The sequence below is a fragment of the Kogia breviceps genome, chromosome 12 (assembly GCF_026419965.1).
Source record: "Kogia breviceps isolate mKogBre1 chromosome 12, mKogBre1 haplotype 1, whole genome shotgun sequence".
Classification (NCBI taxonomy): domain Eukaryota; kingdom Metazoa; phylum Chordata; class Mammalia; order Artiodactyla; family Physeteridae; genus Kogia; species Kogia breviceps.
The window spans coordinates 76,391,852-76,413,270 of NC_081321.1; the positions used below are offsets into that span (position 1 = coordinate 76,391,852).

Consider the following 21,419-nt stretch of genomic DNA (forward strand, 5'->3'; position numbering starts at 1 on the left):
TAGATTATGGTAAGAAATTGCATCAGGTTCTCCTACCTGCTGTTTATCTTGTAATGCGTTTTGGGCTGTGTCCAAATGATTTTGAAGATCTGCTCTTTGAGCAGTTTTTGCTGCTTCTGCTGACAGCAATAATTCAGTTTTGGCTTTAATCTGTAACAAAATTTACAAGTCATTTAATTTGTATTTAGTTCTTGATTTCCCCTTGCTTGAGTGTACATTACTTTTGTCACTAAATAATTTTTAAAAATTAAATCTTTTGGCAGAAAACATAAAGATTTAGACATTAAAAAATAAGTATGTGATAATTCCCCAAACAGGAATGAGTAGGAGAAAATACTCCTAATAATGCTTGAATAAATGATAAAAAGATGTCCCTATATAACAGCAAAACACTTCTCCCTCTCTAAAATTGGACATCCACATATTAAATTATCTGTAACTCATCTAATAAATCTTTTTAAAAGAAAGAAATGTGTATCCTCTTTTTCCAAATTCTAATAGTATACTTGTTATTTTATTATATTATTTATGATTTTCAATGGAATTATTCTCCTCAAATAAAGAAAATTAAGGCTTAGAAATGTTTCTATAACTTTCTCTACTATAGTATAGAATAAAAAACCAATGATGAGAATGAAGAAAGAAATATGTCTTAATTCCCACACCATGATTGACTCACTGAGCAAGGCTTCCATATTGGCCTCTGAAAGAAAACACATTAAAATACATAGTGGTACCATACAAAGTTGGGTTTGGTTTTTTTTTTTTTTGGCCGTGCTCGAGGCTTGCGGGATCTTAGTTCCCCAACCAGGGGTAGAACCTGGGCCCTCAGCAGTGAAAGCGCCACATCCTGACCACTGGACCACCAGGGAATTCCCTAAAGTTGTTGTTTTTTTTTTAACCAAACCTTTTAAAAAATCAAATTCAAAATAATTCAAATATATGTAACAGAAATCTAATGGTACAATAATATAAAACAACTTTGAACTTAGGAAACAATAATAAGGGCTTCATGAAAAAAAAAGTGAAAAGATCTGGTAGTTTCAGGAAGAGTAATTTGCTGGGAGAGAGAGAGAGAGAGAGAGAGAGAGATAGAGGGAACGGGAGAAAGGCAAAAAGGAAAGCTCAACAAACTGTCTAAATACAACCTTTATTTAATTCCTATTCCTGTTTTTTTTTTTTTTCCATTAATAAGTAAGGCAGGGGGTGGGGAGGGAGAGAGAAACAATTTAAAATATGTGATGGCCTAAAATTGGTGTTTTATTCATGCAAACTCATATTAAGTTACATAATTCGATATTACCTGTATATCAAGCTGGGAGACCTTCTCCTTGCTTTCATTTAATTGACTACTTAATTCATTAATGCTGGATTCTAGGGAAAGGACGCGGTCCTGTGCAGCTCTGAGATGTGCCTTCTGCTCTTGCACCTGGTCATGCAAATTCTCCTGGGCTTGTTTATGACTTTCTGACTGATTCTTCAGCTTCTCTGTTAGTTGAGTTACCTACCATATAAGCAAGACTCTAATTATGAAGGTCACAAATGATGTAACAAGAACTAAGAAACCCAAATTTCAGCACCATGAGAATGTTAAAGTGCTCTATGATAGATTATCTCAAAATTTTTCAAGAAACATTCACATCTTTCCAAAAATAAGTAAACATAATCTCTCAAAATCATAGAAATAACATCAAATTCAGAGATTCCTATTATTTTTAAAACTAACTCTACTGAACTATAATTTAGATGTAATAAAATTCACCCAATTCAATTGTACAGTTTGAGGAGAGCTGATAAATACATACATTCATTTAACCATCAACACAATCAAACAAGAGAACATTCTGATTACCCCCAAAAGTTTCCTCATGCTCCTGTGTACTCAGTACCCAACCTCTGCTCATCTCTGGCCCCAGACAATCACTGATCTGATTGAGTAATAAGAGTTCCTTATACATCCTGGATGTTTCTGAATTGTCAGATATATGTACTACACATATTTTCTCCCAGTCTGTCTTGGCTTTTATTTTTGTAATAGTGTCTTTTGAAGAGCATTCATTTTTCATTTAGGTGAAATCCAATTCATCTGATGTTTCTTTGGGGTACTCTGGTTAGAATGCATTGAGTTTCTTGAATCTGTGGTTTCATATTTTTAATCAAATTTACAATTTTTTCAGCCACTATTTCTATAAATATTTTCCTCCTCCCCACTCTTCTTTGACACTCATTATATGTATGCTAGATTACATGATACTATCCCAGGTCATTAAGGCACTGTTCATTTTTTTTCCAGCCTTTTTTCTCTCTGTGCTTCATTGTGGACAGTTTCAATTACCTTGTCTTAATGGTCACTGATACTGTTTTCCATTTGCTTAATCTATTATATTCATCCAGTGAAATTTTCATTTCAGATTTTTTTTAATCTCTAGAAGTTCTAATTTTATTGTTTCCACTTCTATTTCCTTATTATAGTTTTTTCTTTATATCCATAAGTATATTTTATTTAAGTGTAAAGGTTTTTTAAATTATGTGTAACATAGGCAAATTTTTTTTTTTATTTATTTACTTATTTATTTATTTATTTTATTTATTTATTTTTGGCTCCATTGGGTCTTCGTTGCTGCCCACAGGCTTTCTCTAGTTGTGGCGAGAAGCGGCTACTCTGTTGCAGTGCACAGGCTTCTCTGATTGTGATGGCTTCTCTTGTCGTGGAGCAAGGGCTCTAGGCGCGCTGGCTTCAGTAGTTGTGGCACAAGTGCTCAGTACTTGTGGCTCACGGGCTCTAGAGTGCAGGCTCAGTAGTGTGGCACATGGGCTTAGTTGCACTGTGGCATGTGGGATCTTCCCGGACCGGGGCTCAAACCCATGTCCCCTGCATTGGCAGGTGGACTCTTAACCACTGAACCACCAGGGAAGTCCTGGCAAAATTATTTAAGTCAATAAATTTTTAAGGAATTTCACATGTTCTGATTCTTTCCACTGCCAATCACCTTAGTTCCTCCAAACTCAAAATCTTCAAGATAAAATAACCCTTTCAAAAAGAAGTTGTCATGTGAGTCAACCCACAATTCTTTTAGTTGGGCTTCTTCTATCTCCAGTGGAATACGAACACCCTTCAAAATTCCCAGCCTGTAATCTTTGGGATCCAATTTCCTCAAGCAATTTACTTTAGGACCACGTTTAGGGTCAGGAGATGGATCTACCTGGTTGTGAATTTGACACCCTCTAAAAATGTATTAGGTTCAAATCATATTCACTCCTAAGCCATCACACCCTAGAACAATACAGATCGTTGGGATACGCCAATACCTTTTTAATATGATTTTTTTAAATTTATTTATTATTTATTTTTGGTTCCATTGGGTCTTTGTTGTGGTGCATGGGCTTCTCTGATTGTGGTGGCTTCTCTTGTCATAGAGCATGGGCTCTAGGTGTGCAAGCTTCGGTAGTTGTGGCACACGGCTCAGTAGTTGTGGCGCACAGGCTTAGCTGCTCCATGGCATGTGGGATCTTCCCAGACCAAGGCTCGAACCCGTGTCCCCTGCATTGGCAGGTGGGTTCTTAACCACTGCGCCACCAGGGAAGCCCGCCAATACCTTTTTAAAATCCAGACACTGTGTTCAAGATCAAAGCCTAAAAAAAGAAGCCATCTTTGTTTCATGTCAATATTAAAATTAGAGTACTAAATCAATGCAGCTGATAATTTAAAAGCTTAAGATATGAGGGAAATTATCAGCTCTATAATCCTGGAAGCAATCTTTATGTTTATCAATACACCCCCATCACTTGATTCTCTTTTAAGTATCATGTTCCTTCTTATCTGTATCAAAACTCATACTGAACACTGAGTTTTGGGTTGCAAAAGAGGATTTATTTTTGCACCTGTCTATAAGTCTTTGTCCACAAATTAAACAAAAACAAACACAAGTGCTATATAAGTATACTTTAAAAGCTGTGTTAAAGTACTTGTCTGATGACTCTATCCTCTCTCATTTCAGGTTCTATCCCCATTGAATCATTTTTCTCCTGCTTACAGCTCACATGTTTTCTGCTTTGTGTGTCTTTGTTTTCTGCTTCTTTGTAATTTTTTTTATATTTGTTATGACGAGTCTGGATTTTGCTGTCTTCTTTCAAAGAATGTTGAATTTTATTCCAGCCGACAGTTAATATACTTGTAGTTCAGCTAGACCCTTTCCAGGCTTGTTCCTATGCTTCTTAGGTCAGGTGTAGGCTAGCTTTTTAGTCTAGGGATAGTTTAGCTTTACTCCTAAGGTGTGACATTTCTGGGGTTTCTACTGAATGCCTCCAAGTGTTCAACCATGTCTACCTGCTCTGACTGGCTAGAACTTGAATGTTTCCCAGCTCTGTGAGTTCTAATCATTTTTCAGCTGCAGCTCCTAAAAATTGTTCACTGCCTGGCCTCGTGGAATCTCTCCTTATAAGTGTAAAGATTAGCATTCAGTGAAAGGTTCAAGTGTATCCCTAAGCAGATTTCTGGAGCTTTTTCTCTACATCGTTCCCTCCTCTCTGACATTGTGCTCTGCAAATTTGAGTTCAGCCTCCCTGAACTTCAAATCTCTCATGTCTTAACTTCGTGAGACCACTGTGCTTTCCTTGGATTCCCCCAACCTGCACCAGTCTGAAAAATGTCTCTGGGTCAAAAGTTGGAATGGTCAAAAGGCTCACTTCACTTGCTTCTCTTCTCTCAGGGATGAAAACCTGCTTGCTGTACAATGTCTGAAAACAGTGGTTTTACAGTTTTTTCTACTTTTCTAGTTGTTTATGGTAGGAGGACTAAATAGGTATCAGTTACTCCAATACTGCCAGAAGCAGAAGTACATAAATTAACTTTTATTTATTCTTTTTTCAAAATTGTATATGCGTTTCAGATCAAATTTGTATAATAAGCAATGTCAACTTGTATGCAACTTTCAACTATAAAAACTAGTCTAAATAATTCTTCATAAAAACTGGTAACCTAGGCTAACTTTGAAATTTGGGGGAAAAATTTGTGTTATATACTAATACCCAAATTAGAAAAGTGATATGACCTACTTATACTTTAATACTTTCTCATTTAGATAATTAGAATTCTCTTATTGGACAATTCTTCCAAAAAGTGACTATAAATTTTTTACAGTTTGAAAATGTATTAAGCTAAATTTTGTGAGTTTCACTTAAACTAACACACAGATGTTAGAACGATAAGGCAACTTACCAAAATTATTATTAGCTATGTATTCCAAACACATATACAATATCAAAATATAGGTAAACACTAAGCCTGGTTATTAACCAATACATAGTAACAACTAACACTTGATTAGTGGTTTTAGTTTATAAATATATTTTGTTATTTACTTTTTTCAAAACATCACAAAATGCCATGAGGCAAGTATATATTATTAATAACTTTTCAATATGAGCTAACTATACTTTTCAAATGAACTAACAAGTTGAAATGATTTGCTCATGGTCATCACAGGTAATAAGTTACATCCTGGGACATGAACTGAGAGTTCCTTCATCAAATCATGTTAACTTATTTTTACTACAATAGCAACCCACCTCTAAGGTAAAGGAGATAGTATTTGTCAGAAATATACATAATTATTTTTGAAGTACTAAAAATAACAGAAGAATCATTTAGATAACGCACTTAGTAAGATTTAGAGAGATAAAAGTAAATTTTAGAAATAGAATACACTTGACAAGCTTACTTGTTCTTGTAATGTATGGTTTTTTTCTTGTAACTGGTTAAGAACAGCAGTCTCTCCCTCACCAGCCTGAATTTTTGCATAAAGGTCTTCTCTTTCCTTTTCTAGTAAAGAAATATTTTCTTTACTCTTCTGTAATAAGGCTTCAAGGTTCTGGATCTTTTGGTCCTTATCACCAATTTGACGTAGTACTTGTTCTAAATCATTCTGTAAAGAATTGAAAACTACTACCTTAATGGATAGAGAACTTAAAAAGTTATTCCTCAAACAAAATAATAAATAAATTTTAAGACTCAAACTCTTAGTCTTACATATTTTTTACTAATCATTTAACATGGCAAATTTAATTAAATAATTAGAACTATATACTTAACAATATAAACCTATATTATTGATAATAAACTAGAATTTAACCAAAAAACCCCTTCAATTAACCACATTTTTACTCTAGCACTTTGACCTCACCACCTATGACGACTCTTGTTTACTCTATTTCAGACACATGGGATTCCTCACTATTCCTAATCACACCAGGCACATGCCCACCTCAGAGCCTTCACACCAATTGTCTCTTCTGCCTGGCACACTTCCTCACAAAGTCACATGGCTCATTCCCTCTCCTTCCAATGTTTGCTCAAATGCCACCTTCTCAATCATACCTACCCAGATCATTACATTTAAAATTGCAGCCTTTCCAAATACTCCCTCTCCTGAATATTTTTTCTTTCCATAGCACTTATCTTCCAACACTAAATAATTTACTTATTTTTCATGTTTATGTGCCTCCCTCTGCCCCTTCACAAGAATGTAGGCTCCAAAAAGATGAACATTTTTATCTGTTTTATTCATCGAGGTATCCAAGACCTGTATGTTCTAAGATATTTACTGAATGAACAGAAAAGTAAGTGATTGTACTCTAACACACATACACTCATGAAAGATCATTTCAATACCCCAATAGGACTCTTCTGTCACTACATCAAAGGATCTCTCTTCTTTACTTCACCAAGGACCATCATGTTACACAGAGCACATGCAAGAGCCCACATCCAGAGCAACACTCATTAATGTTGAGAGTTATCTGACCCACAGCCTTTGCCTCTGCCTCAATCATTCTAAGAGAGCCAGAGAGCCTCTACCCAGAACAAGGCCCTAACATGCCCTTATGCAAACTTTATAGCAGCCCACACCACCTTCCTGAGACAGAGTCAGCAACCCCCTGGTATCCTCAACGAAGTGTGCCAGTATTAAAATATGTGAGATCAGTCACTTTCAAATATGCTTCTCAGGGCTTCCCTGGTGGCGCAGTGGTTGAGGGTCCGCCTGCCGATGCAGGGGACACGGGTTCATGCCCCGGTCTGGGAAGATCCCACAGGCCTCAGAGCGGCTAGGCCCGTGAGCCATGGCCGCTGAGCGTGCGCATCCGGAGCCTGTGCTCCGCAATGGGAGAGGCCACAACAGTGAGAGGCCCCTGTACCGCAAAAAAAAAAAAAAAAAAAGAAAAAGAAAAAAAAAATGCTTCTCGTCCCTTTAAGTTTCAATCACGAAACGATGAAAAGCAACCTAATCTCTCTGCTCTCATCCTCTGTTCCTGCCACTAAGAACCCTCTCTGCACATTCTACCAATCTTCTGGAAACAAAGTTCCTGGGCTAAGCTTTTTCTAGTACTATCACTCTATTTCCAAGTCTAACTGAAGTTTGGTGCTCCCTGTACAGACGCTGATTCCCCATCAGCCCTCTCTGATACGTAAGGACTGTTCTGTTGGACAAGCAGGAGAGGTTGACTTTTTCTAGATTTCTTCACTGCCATCACTCTCTCTCTCAAGTAAAAAGTTTATGCTGCTTTGGGAATTATGTATTCATTTATTCTACCCTCTATGCTGCTATGTTGCTATCATCTATAAATCCCTTCCTCATTCACTGAAGACTTGAAACCTGATTTAGTCTTTCTCTCAATCCCAATTTCTGCCAATTTCCTGGGAAATACAAAATACATAGAGAATTAAGAGTACAGCCTCAACATTCATATCATCTTAATTCCTGGACCTTTATTCATTCTATTCAATCACTCACATGCAGGATCTTATAATCACCTGAAATTGTTCTAGATTAAAAAAATGTCAATTATCCTACTCTGTGACAACAACTTCCTGACGGTCTTCCAATTTCATGACCTCATTTCTGCTCTTCAATGTCAAAGATACATTAACCTCAATTTTATTCTAGCTTATTTAGCATACACCTAGCTTTTCTTCCTGAACCTCATATATGGATAAAGTCAAATATATTTAAATACACACACACACACACAAACACACATACACACCTCCTTTCTTCAAAGGATATCCTTCACAGGATAAGTCTGAATTTACCACCACCCATTGTATCAGTGACATCATAGCTTATGAATACCTTATTCCTTCAGTCACCTCGCCTTCTCCAATATCCTCAATTATTCCCTCTCTACTAGTCCCTTTGTCCTACATTATAAACATATTCAGGTATCTCTGCTTCTCAAAAACACTTCCTAGACCAAGTCCCACTCCAGTTTCTGCCCAGTTTTTATGCAATTCACATTTTAATTTCAAAAGTAATGCATATTTACTTTCCCAACTCCCTCATCTCTCATTTACTCATCAATCAAAAATCAGACATTCATGTCTACCACTTTATTGAAATTATGTTTCACAAGGTCACTAATTCTTAACTACTTAACCTAATGAATATTTTTCATTTATCATACTGGGAGTCCTCACCACACATCCACATCTGAAGTTGCTGCTTACTCCCAACTTTTGACTCTCCCTAGTCCTTTGGCTTTCACTCTGCAAGGTATCCTTAATTGCTCTGATCATTCTTTCTTTGAACTGTTCTTCCTCTACTCATCCATCCCTTAAATGTTAGTGTTTCCCATAAGTCTTGTGTTACCAGTTGTCTATTTTTCTCATTATACTCTCTCCCTGGTTGATCACATTTATTCTAATAATTCCACTTACCCCATAAATACTGTCTCTCACAGCTATATATAGCATGGTCCTCTCCTTCAGGCTTTAAATTAATACATCCCATAGGTGCCTCAAGACTTGTCCAAAACTCACTGCACTGGCCATCTTTCTCAAGTTCATTAACACAGCTGATGATACCTCCATTTACCATGTACCCAATATTATCAGTCTGCAAGCCATTCCCTTTCTCTGTCATTCCCTACAACTATTAATTTCTCCAAAGTAGTATTCATATTTGTCCGAAGTAGTATTTTACCTCCAAAGTAGTATTTATTTTACCTCCAAAGTAGTATTCATATTTGTCCCTATGATATTTTTTAGCAATTGCTTAAACTAAGACCATCATTATTAGGCTTCCCTGGTGGGGCAGTGGTTAATAATCCACCTGCCAATGCAGGGGACACGGGTTCGAGCCCTGGTCCGGGAAGATCCCACACACCACGGAGCAACTAAGCCTGCCCGCCACAACTACTGAGTCTGCACTCTAGAGACCGCAAGCCACAACTCCTGAGCCCACACGCCGCATCTACTGAAGCTAGGACACTCTAGAGCCTGTGCTCCGCAACAAGAGAAGCCACCACAATGAGAAGCCCGCGCACCACAAAGAAGAGTAGCCCCCGCTCGCCGCAACGGGAGAAAGCCCACATGCAGCAAAGAAGACCCAACACAGCCAAAAATAATAAATAAATAAAAATAAACTGATTTTTAAAAAGACCATCATTATTTTTCACCTAAACTACTGCATATATTAGTCTTTTAACTGATCTCCTGTTTCAGAATATTCTCTCCAAAATTCATGTTTTACAAAACCATGAGAATAATCTATTTAAAAATCAAATCTGGCTATGGCACTTCTATCTTAAGACCTTCAATACCTTTCTATCTTCAAGCATAGATAGAAAGGCCTTCCATAAACTTACCCAAGTCTAATGCTCTGGGCTCTTCTCCAACGCATCTCTAAATTACACTTTAAGCTCCAGCAAAACCTAACAGTTTCGTTCATACCAGCTTCACTATTCTTTTCCTTGTAACTTCTACTTGGAGTATATACTACTCACTATCACCATCTTTGCAACCCAGAAACATCTACACAAACTTTGCAACAGATTGCCCCTTCTAAAGAAATTTTCTGTAACTGCTCTTTTCCAAATTATATACGAGTTACATAACTGTCTTCTCTGTGCTATCATAATAATTTTATACACATATATACACCTAGAACTATACTCATCATATCTCTTTAATTAGTTTTTAGGACTTTTCATAATGAGAGACTTTGCCTGGCCTCTTTGCCATCCTTTTCTTATTCCTCCCCAGAGACTGAGAATTTAACTAACTGGAAAGCTTGGAATAAGGAATCAAGAATGTTTAACTCAGCCCCTTGTTCTCCCCTCAGTCTAAGAGACAACCTGCCTATAAGAACGTAAAAGGCTGTCATTTCCAGCTTTGTCTGTGATTGGATGAATAAATTTAATTCTGCAGTACATTATAAGAAAGTCCACTTGCCTGCAATCTATAGCAAATTTTCTACCTCATCTTTACTACTCTATTTTTTTGCTACTCTTTATAATAAAACTGCTAGGGTTATCTATATTCATTGCATCAAACTCTCTTCCCATTTCTTTTGGATCCTCTCCATCAATCTTTTGCCTCCTTTTCTTTACAAATTGCTCTTACCAATGTCATCAGTAACTTCATGTTGACAAATCCAGTAGGATTTCCAGTCTTCATCCTGTTTGACCTCCATCCTTCCAACTACCCGAGACAAAATCCTTGGAATCACCCTTGACTTCTCTGCCGATGCCCCATATCAATCTATCAGTAAATCTGTCAGCTTTTAAAGTATATCTAGAATCTGACCATTTTTCACTACCTGCACTGTTTCCACTCTGATCCAAGCCATATCATTTCTTGTCTCAATTATTAGAGTAGTCTCTTAGCTAATTTCTTTGTTTCTACTTATGTGCCCCTACGGCCTACACTCAATACAGTAGCAAGAGTAACCCTATGAAATTATAAGTCCGATCATACTACTCCATTGCTCAGAATCCTCCAATGATTTCTCATCTCACAGTAAAATGCTTAAAATTACCTATGAAGCTCGACAAGTTCTGATCCTCTGTGATCTCTATGGCTGTGATCCCTATGGCTTTTAACTCTCTTATCACTCACACTACTCCACTCACTGGCTTCTTCATGTTCTTGTACACTTTCCCTTCCTTTAGATGTTCTCAAAGATGCCTCCCATGGCAAACATATCTAACATTGCAGTCCCACCTCCAGATCCACAGATACTTCCTACTCCCCGTCCCTTTTTGCATCTCCATAGCACTTCCACCATCTAACACACTATATATTTTGCCTATTTACCTTGGCTAGTGTTTGTCTTTCTCACTAAGCTCCACGAGAGCAGACATCTTTGTCTATTTTCTTCGCTGCCATATCCACAAAATCACTTCCTTGGCTAAGAGTAGACATTAATATATATTTGTTGACTGAATGAATGAAAGAATAAATGAATACAATATTTGGATCTCTAACCACCTGACTCCTATGCCACTATCCAAACTCAGAAGGGAAAGAAAGGCATATTACTTATTGTCTCCTTTCAACTCCAACATTGCTTCTGTGTATATATCATTAAATTGCCATTTCCTAGAAGGCAGGCACTGTGTCTTACTCAGCTCTCTAATTTCAGTGCTTACCACTGGGCCTGACACACAGTGCTCAATAATATTCAATGAATTAATGAAAGACTGAAGGAATAGATGAATTTCAAATTCATTTCAAACATCTGGGTACTGTCTTCTGCTCACCATAACAAAAAAAAAATTTAACTTATTTCAATCTTCTGAGCTATACTATAGAATCTGTACAAATTTAACTCAGTCACATTTTCTATACCTACAATTCCAATGTTCATAAGATAGTTCTGAAACAGGGAAAGATATGACCAATAAACAGTAAGTTCTATTGTAGGAAATACAAAATGTTACTTTTTACTGAGGTAAACTAAACTAAGAAATTTTATTTACATTTTTAATTTCTAAAATAAGGTATTTTTAATCAACAATAATAAATAAATAACAATTTAAATAAACAATATATTTTATTTAAATAAATTTAGTAAACTTCTTTAACAGAAATTTAATATATTTTAAATTTTTATATAAATTTATAATAAGTAAATCTATTTATAATAAATATTTTTTAATATTTTAGAAAAAATTTTCAACAGAGCAATCAAAAGAAAAAGATTTTGATTATCCAGATACTGAAAATTATCAAAACTCTTCATAATCAAGTACTTTGCAATATCTAGTTTCACCACAACAAAAGGATAATGATTTGGTTAATTTTTGTTTAAAAGGCTAAAAATTCAAATACTATTTACCTGAGCTTCACGAAGTTTTGCTGTAGTGCTTTGCTGAAGAGCTTGTTGTTCTTGATGCTGTTGCTTTGTTTTATCTAACTGATGCTGCAATTCTGTGGAATTTGTTACTTTTTCCTTCAACTTAAAAAAAAAAATGAAGATTGTCAGTTGACAACTTAAAGGCATAATGCTATCATATAAATATCTGGTAGTACTTCAGATCTCACAATTCTCAAGTCTGAAGAGAAAATTCAATTCAAACAACAGATAAAAATCAACATTAAAAGCAATATCTCATTACTTATAGAATCGTAATCTCATGATTAAGAAATTATTCCTTAGGAGAGAGAAGATGGCAGAAGAGTAAGACACGGAGATCACCTTCCTCCCCACAGATACATCAGAAATACATTTACACGTGGAACTGCTCCTATAGAACACCCACTGAACGCTGGCAGAAGACCTCAGACCTTCCAAAAGGCAAGAAACTCCCCCACGTACCTGGGTAGGGCAAAAGAAAAAAGAATAAACAGAGACAAAGAATAGGGACGGGACCTGCACCAGTGGGAGGGAGCTGTGAAGGAGGAAAGGTTCCCACACACTAGAAGCCCCTTTGCGGTTGGAGACTGCGGGTGGCGGAGGGGGGGGAGCTTCGAAGCCACAGAAGGGAGCTCAGTAGCAGGGTGCGGAGGGCAAAGCTGAGAGATTCCCGCACAGCGGATTGGTGCCGACCAGCACTCACCAGCCCAAGAGGCTTGTCTGCTCACCCGCTGGGAAGGGCGGGGGGCTGGGAGCTGAGGCTCGGGCTTCAGTCAGAAGCCAGGAGAGGACTGGGATTGGCTGCGTGAACACAGCCTGAAGGAGTTAGCACACCACAGCCCTGAAGAAGTCTGGAGCGCAAGCTGCTTAAAGGAGCTCCAGAGACCGGGCGCGGAGCTGCTGACGAGATAGACTTTTTCATGCCTCTTTTGTTTCCTGGTGCGAGAGGAGAGGGGATGCGCGCCGCGTAAAGGAGCTCCAGAAACGGGCGCGAGCCGCGGCTATCAGCACAGACACCAGAGACAGGCATGAGACTCTAAGGCTGCTGCTGCCGCCACCAAGAAGCCTGTGTGCGAGCACAGGTCACTCTCAACACCTCCCCTCCCGGTAGCCTCTGCAGCCCGCCACTACCAGGGTCCCGGGATCCAGGGACAACTTCCCCGGTGAGAACGTGCGGCGCACCTCAGGCTGCTGCAAGGTCATGCTGGCCTCTGCCACCGCAGGCTCATCCCACGTCCGTGCCCCTCCCTCGCCCCGGCCTTAGCCAGAACCCCCGAATCAGCTGCTCCTTTAACCCCGTCCTGTCTGAGCGAAGAGCAGACGCCCTCGGGCGACCTATACGCAGAGGTGGGGCCAAGTCCAAAGCTGAACCCCAGGAGCTGTGCGAACAAAGAGGAGAGGGGGAGGTCTCTCCCAGCAGCCTCAGAAGCAGCGGATTAAATCTCCACAATCAACTTGAAGTGCCCTGTATCTGTGTAATACCTGAATAGACAGCGAGTCATCCCAAGATGAGGAGGTGGACTTCGGGAGCAAGATATATTATTATTTCCCCCTTTTTCTCTTTTTGTGAGTATGTATGTGTGTACTGCTGTGTGAGATTTTGTCTGTATAGCTTTGCTTTCACCAATTGTCCTAGGGTTCTGACTGACCCTTTTTTTTTTTTAACTTTAAAAAATTTTTCTTCTTTTTTTTATTTTAATAACTTTATTTTAATCCTATTTTATTTTATCTTCTTTCTTCCTTTCTTTCTTCCTCTCTTCCTTCCTTTCTTCCTTCCACCCTTTTGTCCTTCCTTCCGTCCTTCCTTCTTTCCTTTCTTCCTTTCATCCTTCCTTTCTTCCTTCCTTCCTTCCCTTTCTATTTTTTCTCCCTTTTATTCTGAGCCATGTGGATTAAAGGCTCTTGGTGCTCCAGCCAGGCGTCAGGGCTCTGTCTCTGAGGTGGGAGAACCAACTTCAGGACACTGGTCCACAAGAGACCTCCAAGCTCGACATAATATCAAACGGCGAAAATCTACCAGAGATCTCCATCTCAACAGCAACAGCCAGCTTTACTCAATGACCAGCAAGATACAGTGCTGGACACCCTATGCCCAACACCTAGCAAGACAGGACTACAGCCCCATCCATTAGCAGAGAGGCTGCCTAAAATCATAATAAGGCTACAGACACCTCAAAACACACCTCCAGACGTGGACCTGCCCACCAGAAAGACAAGATCCAGCCTCATCCACCAGAACACAGGCACTAGTCCCCCCAGCCAGTAAACCTACTCAACCCACTGAACCTACCTTAGCCACTGGGGACAGACACCAAAAACAATGGGAACTACGAATCTGCAGCCTGCAAAAAGGAGGCCCCAAACACAGGAAGCAAAATGAAAAGACAGAAAAACACACAGCAGATGATGGAGCAAGGTAAAAACCCACCAAACCTAACAAATGAAGAGGAAATGAGCAGCCTACCTGAAAAAGAATTCAGAATAATGATGGTAAAGATGATCCAAAATCTCGGAAATAGAATAGACAAAATGCAAGAAACATTTAACAAGGACCTAGAAGAAACAAAGAAGAAGCAAGCAACGATGAGCAACACAATAAATGAAATTAAAAATACTCTAGATGGGATCAATAGCAGATTAACTGAGGCAGAAGAACGGATAAGTAACTGGGAAGATAAAATTGTGGAAATAACTACTGCAGAGCAGAATAAAGAAAAAAGAATGAAAAGAACTGAGGACAGTCTCAGGAACCTCTGGGACAACATTAAATGCACCAACATTCAAATTATAGGGGTCCCAGAAGAAGAAGAGAAAAAGAAAGGGACTGAGAAAATATTTGAAGAGATTATAGTTGAAAAAATCCCTAATATGGGAAAGGAAATAGTTAATCAAGTCCAGGAAGCACAGAGAATCCCATACAGGATAAATCCAAGGAGAAACATGCCAAGACACATATTAATCAAACTATCAAAAATTAAATACAAAGAAAACATATTAAAAACAGCAACGGAAAAACAACAAATAACACACAAGGAAATCCCCATAAGGTTAACAGCTGATCTTTCAGCAGAAACTCTGCAAGCCAGAAGGGAGTGGCAGGACGTATTTTAAGTGATGAAGGAGAAAAACCTAAAACCAAGATTACTCTACCCAGCAAGGATCTCATTCAGATTTGATGGAGAAATTAAAATCTTTACAGACAAGCAAAAGCTGAGAGAGTTCAGCACCACCAAACCAGCTTTACAACAAATGCTAAAGGAACTTCTTTAGGCAGGAAACACAAGAGAACGAAAAGACCTACAAGACCAAACCCAAAACAATTAAGTAAATGGTAACAGGAACATACATAACAACAATTACCTTAAATGTAAATGGATTAGATGCTCCCACCAAAAGACACAGACTGGCTGAATGGATACAAAAACAAGACCCATATATATGCTGTCTACAAGAGACCCACTTCAGACCTAGGGACACATACAGACTGAAAGTGAGGGGATGGAAAAAGATATTCCATGCAAATGGAAATCAGAAGAAAGCTGGAGTAGAAATTCTCGTATCAGACAAAATAGATTTTAAAATACAGACTACTACAAGACACAAAGAAGAACACTACATAATGATCAAGGGATCGATCCATGAAGAAGATATAACAATTGTAAATATTTATGCACCCAACATAGGAGCACCTCAATACATAAGGCAAATACTAACAGCCATAATAGGGGAAATTGACATTAACACAATCATAGTAAGGGACTTTAACACCCCACTTTCACCAATGGACAGATCATCCAAAATGAAAATAAATAAGGAAACACAGGCTTTAAATGATACATTACAGAAGATGGACTTAATTGATATTTAGAGGACCTTCCATCCAAAAACAACAGAATACACATTTTTCTCCAGTGCTCATGGAACATTCTCAAGGATAGATCATGTCTTGGGTCACAAATCCAGCCTTGGTAAAATTAAGAAAATTGAAATCGAATCAAGTATCTTTTCTGACCACAACGCTATGAGACTAGATATCAATTACACAAAAAGATCTTTAAAAAATACAAACACATGGAGGCTAAACAATACACTACTTAATAACAAAGTGATCACTGAAAAAAATCAAAGAGGAAATCAAAAAATACTTAGAAACAAATGACAATGGAGACACGACGACCCAAAACCTATGGGATGCAGCAAAAGCAGTTCTAAGAGGGAAGTTTATAGCAATGCAGTCCTACCTTAAGAAACAGGAAACATCTCGAATGAACAACCTAACTTAGCACCTAAAGCAATTAGAGAAAGAAGAACAAAAAACCCCGAGATTTAGCAAAAGGAAAGAAATCATAAAGATCAGGTCAGAAATAAATGAAAAAGAAATGAAGGAAACAATAGCAAAGATCAATAAAACTAAAAGCTGGTTCTTTGAGAAGATAAACAAAATTGATAAACCCTTAGCCAGACTCATCAAGAAAAAAAGGAAGAAGACTCAAATCAATAGAATTAGAAATGAAAAAGGAGATGTAACAACTGACACTGCAGAAATACAAAAGATTATTAGAGATTACTACAAGCAACTGTATGCCAATAAAATGGACAACCTAGAAGAAATGGACAAATTCTTAGAAATGCACAAGCTGCTGAGACTGAACCAGGAAGAAATAGAAAATATGAACAGACCAATCACAAGCACTGAAATTGAAACTGTGATTAAAAATCTTCCAACAAACAAAAGCCCAGGACCAGATGGCTTCACAGGCAAATTCTATCAAACATTTAGAGAAGAGTTAACACCTATCCTTCTCAAACTCTTCCAAAAGATAGCAGAGGGAGGAACACTCCCAAACTCATTCTATGAGGCCACCATCACCCTGATACCAAAACCAGATAAAGACGTCACAAAGAAAGAAAACTACAGGCCAATATCACTGATGGACATAGATGCAAAAATCCTCAACAAAATATTAGCAAACAGAATCCAACAGCACATTAAAAGGATCATACACCATGATCAAGTGCGGTTTATTCCAGGAATGCAAGGATTCTTCAATATACGCAAATCAATCAATGTGATACACCATATCAACAAACTGAAGGAGAAAAACCATATGATCATCTCAATAGATGCAGAGAAAGCTTTTGACAAAATTCAACACTCATTTATGATAAAAACCCTGCAGAAAGTAGGCATACAGGGAACTTTCCTCAACATAATAAAGGCCATATATGACAAACCCACAGCCAGTATCGTCCTCAATGGTGAAAAACTGAAACCATTTCCACTAAGATCAGGAACAAGACAAGGTTGCCCACTCTCACCACTCTTATTCAATATAGTTTTGGAAATTCTAGCCACAGCTATCAGAGAAGAAAAAGAAGTAAAAGGAATCCAAATAGGAAAAGAAGAAGTAAAGCTGTCACTGTTTGCAGATGACATGATACTATACATAGAGAATCCTAAGGATGCTACCAGAAAACTACTAGAGCTAATCAATGAATTTGGTAAAGTTGCAAGATACAAAATTAATGCACAGAAATCTCTGGCATTCTTATACACTAATGATGAAAAATCTGAGAGTGAAGTTAAGAAAACACTCCCATTTACCATTGCAACAAAAAGAATAAAATATCTAGGAATAAACCTACCTAAGGAGACAAAAGACCTGTATGCAGAAGATTTTAAGACACTGATGAAAGAAATTAAAGATGATACAAATAGATGGAGAGACATAACATGTTCTTGGATTGGAAGTATCAACATTGTGAAAATGACTCTACTACCCAAAGCAATCTACAGATTCAATGCATTCCCTATCAAACTACCACTGGCAGTTTTTACAGAACTAGAACAAAAAATTTCACAATTTGTATGGAAACACAAAAGCCCCCAATAGCCAAAGCAATCTTGAGAACGAAAAATGGAGCTGGAGGAATCAGGCTCCCTGGCTTCAGACTATACTACAAAGATATAGTAATCAAGACAGTATTGTACTGGCACAAAAAACAGAAATATAGATCAATGGAACAGGACAGAAAGCCCAGGGATAAACCCACACACATATTGTTACCTTATCTTTGATAAAGGAGGCAAGAATATACAGTGAAGAAAAGACAGCCTCTTCAATAGGTGGTGCTGGGAAAACTGGACAGCTACATGTAAAAGTATGAAATTAGAACACTCCCTAATACCACACACAAAAATAAACTCAAAATGGGTTAAAGACCTACATGTAAGGCCAGACACTATGAAACTCTTAGAGGAAAACATAGGCAGAACACTCTATGACATAAATCACAGCAAGATCCTTTTTGACCCATCTCCTAGACAAATGGAAATAAAAACAAAAATAAACAAATGGGACCTAATGAAACTTAAAAGCTTTTGCACAGCAAAGGATACCATAAACAAGACCAAAAGATAACCCTCAGAATGGGAGAAAATAGTTGCAAATGAAGCAACTGACAAAGGATTAATATCCAAAATTTATAAGCAACTCATGCAGCTCAATAACAAAACAACAAACAACCCAATCCAAAAATGGGCAGAACACCTAAATAGACATTTCTCCAAAGATATACAGATTGCCAACAAACACATGAAAGAATGCTCAACATCATTAATCATTAGAGAAATGCAAATCAAAACTACAATGAGATATCATCTCACACCGGTCAGATTGGCCATCATCAAAAAATCTACAAACAATAAATGCTGGAGAGGGTGTGGAGAAAAGGGAACACTCTTGCACTGCCGGTGGGAATATAAATTGATACAGCCACTATGGAGACAATATGGAGGTTCCTTAAAAAACTAAAAATAGAACTACCATACGACCCTGCAATCCCACTACTGGGCATATACCCTGAGAAAACCATAATTGAAAAAGAGTCATGTACCAAAATGTTCATTGCAGCTCTATTTACAATAGCCAGGACATGGAAGCAACCTAAGTGTCCATCAACAGATGAATGGATAAAGAAGATGTGGCACATATATACAATGGAATATTACTCAGCCATAAAATGAAATGAAACTGAATTATTTGTAGTGACGTGGATGGACCTGGAGTCTGTCGTACAGAGTGAAGTAAGTCAGAAGTAGAAAAACAAATACCGTATGCTAACACATATATATGGAATCTAAGGGAAAAAAATGTCATGAAGAGACTAGGGGTAGGACGGGAATAAAACACAGACCTACTAGAGCATGGACTTGAGGATATGGGGAGGGGGAAGGGTAAACTGTGACGAAGTGAGAGAGTGGCATGGACATATATACACTACCAAACATAGGGTGGATAGCTAGTGTGAAGCAGCCGCATGGCACAGGGAAATCAGCTAGGTGGTTTTTGACCACTTAGAGGGGTGGGATAGCAAGGGTGGGAAGGAGGGTGACGCAAGAGGGAAGAGATATGGGAACATATGTATATGTATAACTGATTCACTTTGTTGTAAAGCAGAAACTATCATTGTAAAGCAATTATACTCCAATAAAGATGTTACAAAAAAAGAAAAAGAAATTATTCCTTAAGAATTGATTCTCATCCTGAAAAGTATAAAATTCTTTCTCCAGGTTGGCATTTAGTTTATTATTGTTTTTGTATATTAATATGATCAAAGAATTAATTATATATAATTAATTATATATTTATTTTTAGTTAATTATTTTTAATTAATTATATAATTATATTTGTAACAGTATCAATATTTGCTTTGCTTTCTTCACAACAATCATAATTATCACTTATTGGGAAACAACAGCATGATCTATCACACTAAGATTTTGTGTCTAGAAGAAAATCTTTTGCTGAAGCTACAGATTTTAACTCTCAGGGTTTGTTCAATTCTAATAAAAGACGTACTTTAATACTAACTTTTACTTTAACCAAATAGCAGTTACCATTTTTGCCAACTACAGCTTAAATTAGGATAGCATACAATCTTATGTTTAATTTTTAAAAGAGAAAATCCTTAAATGCAAACTCAAAGTTTATATGCACCAACTACATGTCATTAATGCCCTCAGCAACTGTTCATTTTTGAGAGTCATTAGGAATTGGTCCTTCCTAGATAGGAAGACTCTTCTTGAGCAGCCTGACAGGTTCACCCCGAGAATTTATCCTGCCTAAACCTGAAGAGTAGCCTTCTTTGCACATTTTTGTTGAGAACTTTAGGGAATACAATCACAACAAAATGACTTAATGTGTTTAATAAATAGGACGTTTTAACTGGGGAGAAATAAAAGTCCCTACTTAAAGTTAAAAAAATCCAATTAAAGCTCTTGACCATAAAAAGATTAAAGACAATATTTAAGATGCCTCAAATCTATCAATAAATGTACTAATGTAAACTCATTTGAAATGCGAGCTTACCTCTTCTTCTAAACGAGAAAGTTTGAGCTGTAGATCAGCCACTTGTTGTTCTTTATCCATCAGCTTTTCACTTGAAAGCTGTCTCTGTTCCTTCAGCCTACCATGAGCTTCCCCTAGTTGGCGCTCCGTCTCCAGAAGTTTGCTGTGTAACTTTAGAAAAGGAAAAAAAAGTAAGTACATATGTATAAACACACCTACAATCACCACCATTACTACTACCACCTACTTTCCAATGTTTTATTTTTCACCAATATAAACATAATATATTAATTTTCATGATACTTTAGAGGAACCTAAGGTCCAATTGAATTTTAATCACATAAATTATGACTCACATAAAACTGTAACCAAACATCACAGGTTTCCGGGTTTTTGCACTCTTTAAAAAAAAAAACAAAAACCAGCAAACCTGAGGCTCGTTTAGATATAAGTGTTATAATCACTTGAGGAACTTAAATAAAACAAAACTTAAAAATTAAGACACTTAAGGCACATTCAGATCTATTCCACTGTAGTTTTTAGAATCCCAAAGTGATTCTTGTAGTTTTCCCATAATTATGAACCACCACAATTGACTTCTTACATTTGCATACTGAATAGAGCACAAAGCATTCTCAAGTCCTCAAACTGGCACACAATTTCTAAATAAAATAGAGGAAAGAATAGTTTCTTAAAATATTAGGTGATTCTCATTCATTAACTTTAAAATTGCCACCTAGCTAAAACTAAAGGAGAAATTTGTCTTGGAGCTAGAACTATCACTTTCTCAAATTCCTTATTTTCGCTAACACTACCAGAAATAACAGCTGGTTTCTTTTGTGGGATTGGCTGGGGGTGGGTCCATTAAAAAAAAAAAGTTTGTATTAATTTTAGAAGAATTACTGCACAAGTGCTGGGAGTACAGAACAAAAAA

General features: G+C 37.4%; 1 protein-coding gene and 1 non-coding gene across 6 annotated transcripts in view; both read right to left on the reverse strand.

The window, feature by feature from the left end:
- EEA1 (early endosome antigen 1) overlaps nucleotides 1-21,419 on the reverse strand; it is a 141,839-nt gene that overhangs the window by 33,203 nt on the left and 87,217 nt on the right. For all 5 annotated transcript variants that reach the window (XM_059080206.2, XM_067009856.1, XM_059080205.2 and 2 more), the window contains 5 exons: nucleotides 20,507-20,656; nucleotides 12,117-12,236; nucleotides 5,721-5,924; nucleotides 1,304-1,504; nucleotides 37-150 (listed from right to left, as the gene is read on the reverse strand). In XM_059080206.2, coding sequence (XP_058936189.1) covers nucleotides 37-150; nucleotides 1,304-1,504; nucleotides 5,721-5,924; nucleotides 12,117-12,236; nucleotides 20,507-20,656 — 789 coding nt within the window. The remainder of the gene's footprint in view (nucleotides 1-36; nucleotides 151-1,303; nucleotides 1,505-5,720; nucleotides 5,925-12,116; nucleotides 12,237-20,506; nucleotides 20,657-21,419) is intronic.
- On the reverse strand, nucleotides 3,806-3,932 carry LOC131767526 (small nucleolar RNA SNORA40). The gene has a single exon (XR_009338734.1). It is a non-coding gene; the product is annotated as a small nucleolar RNA SNORA40 (small nucleolar RNA).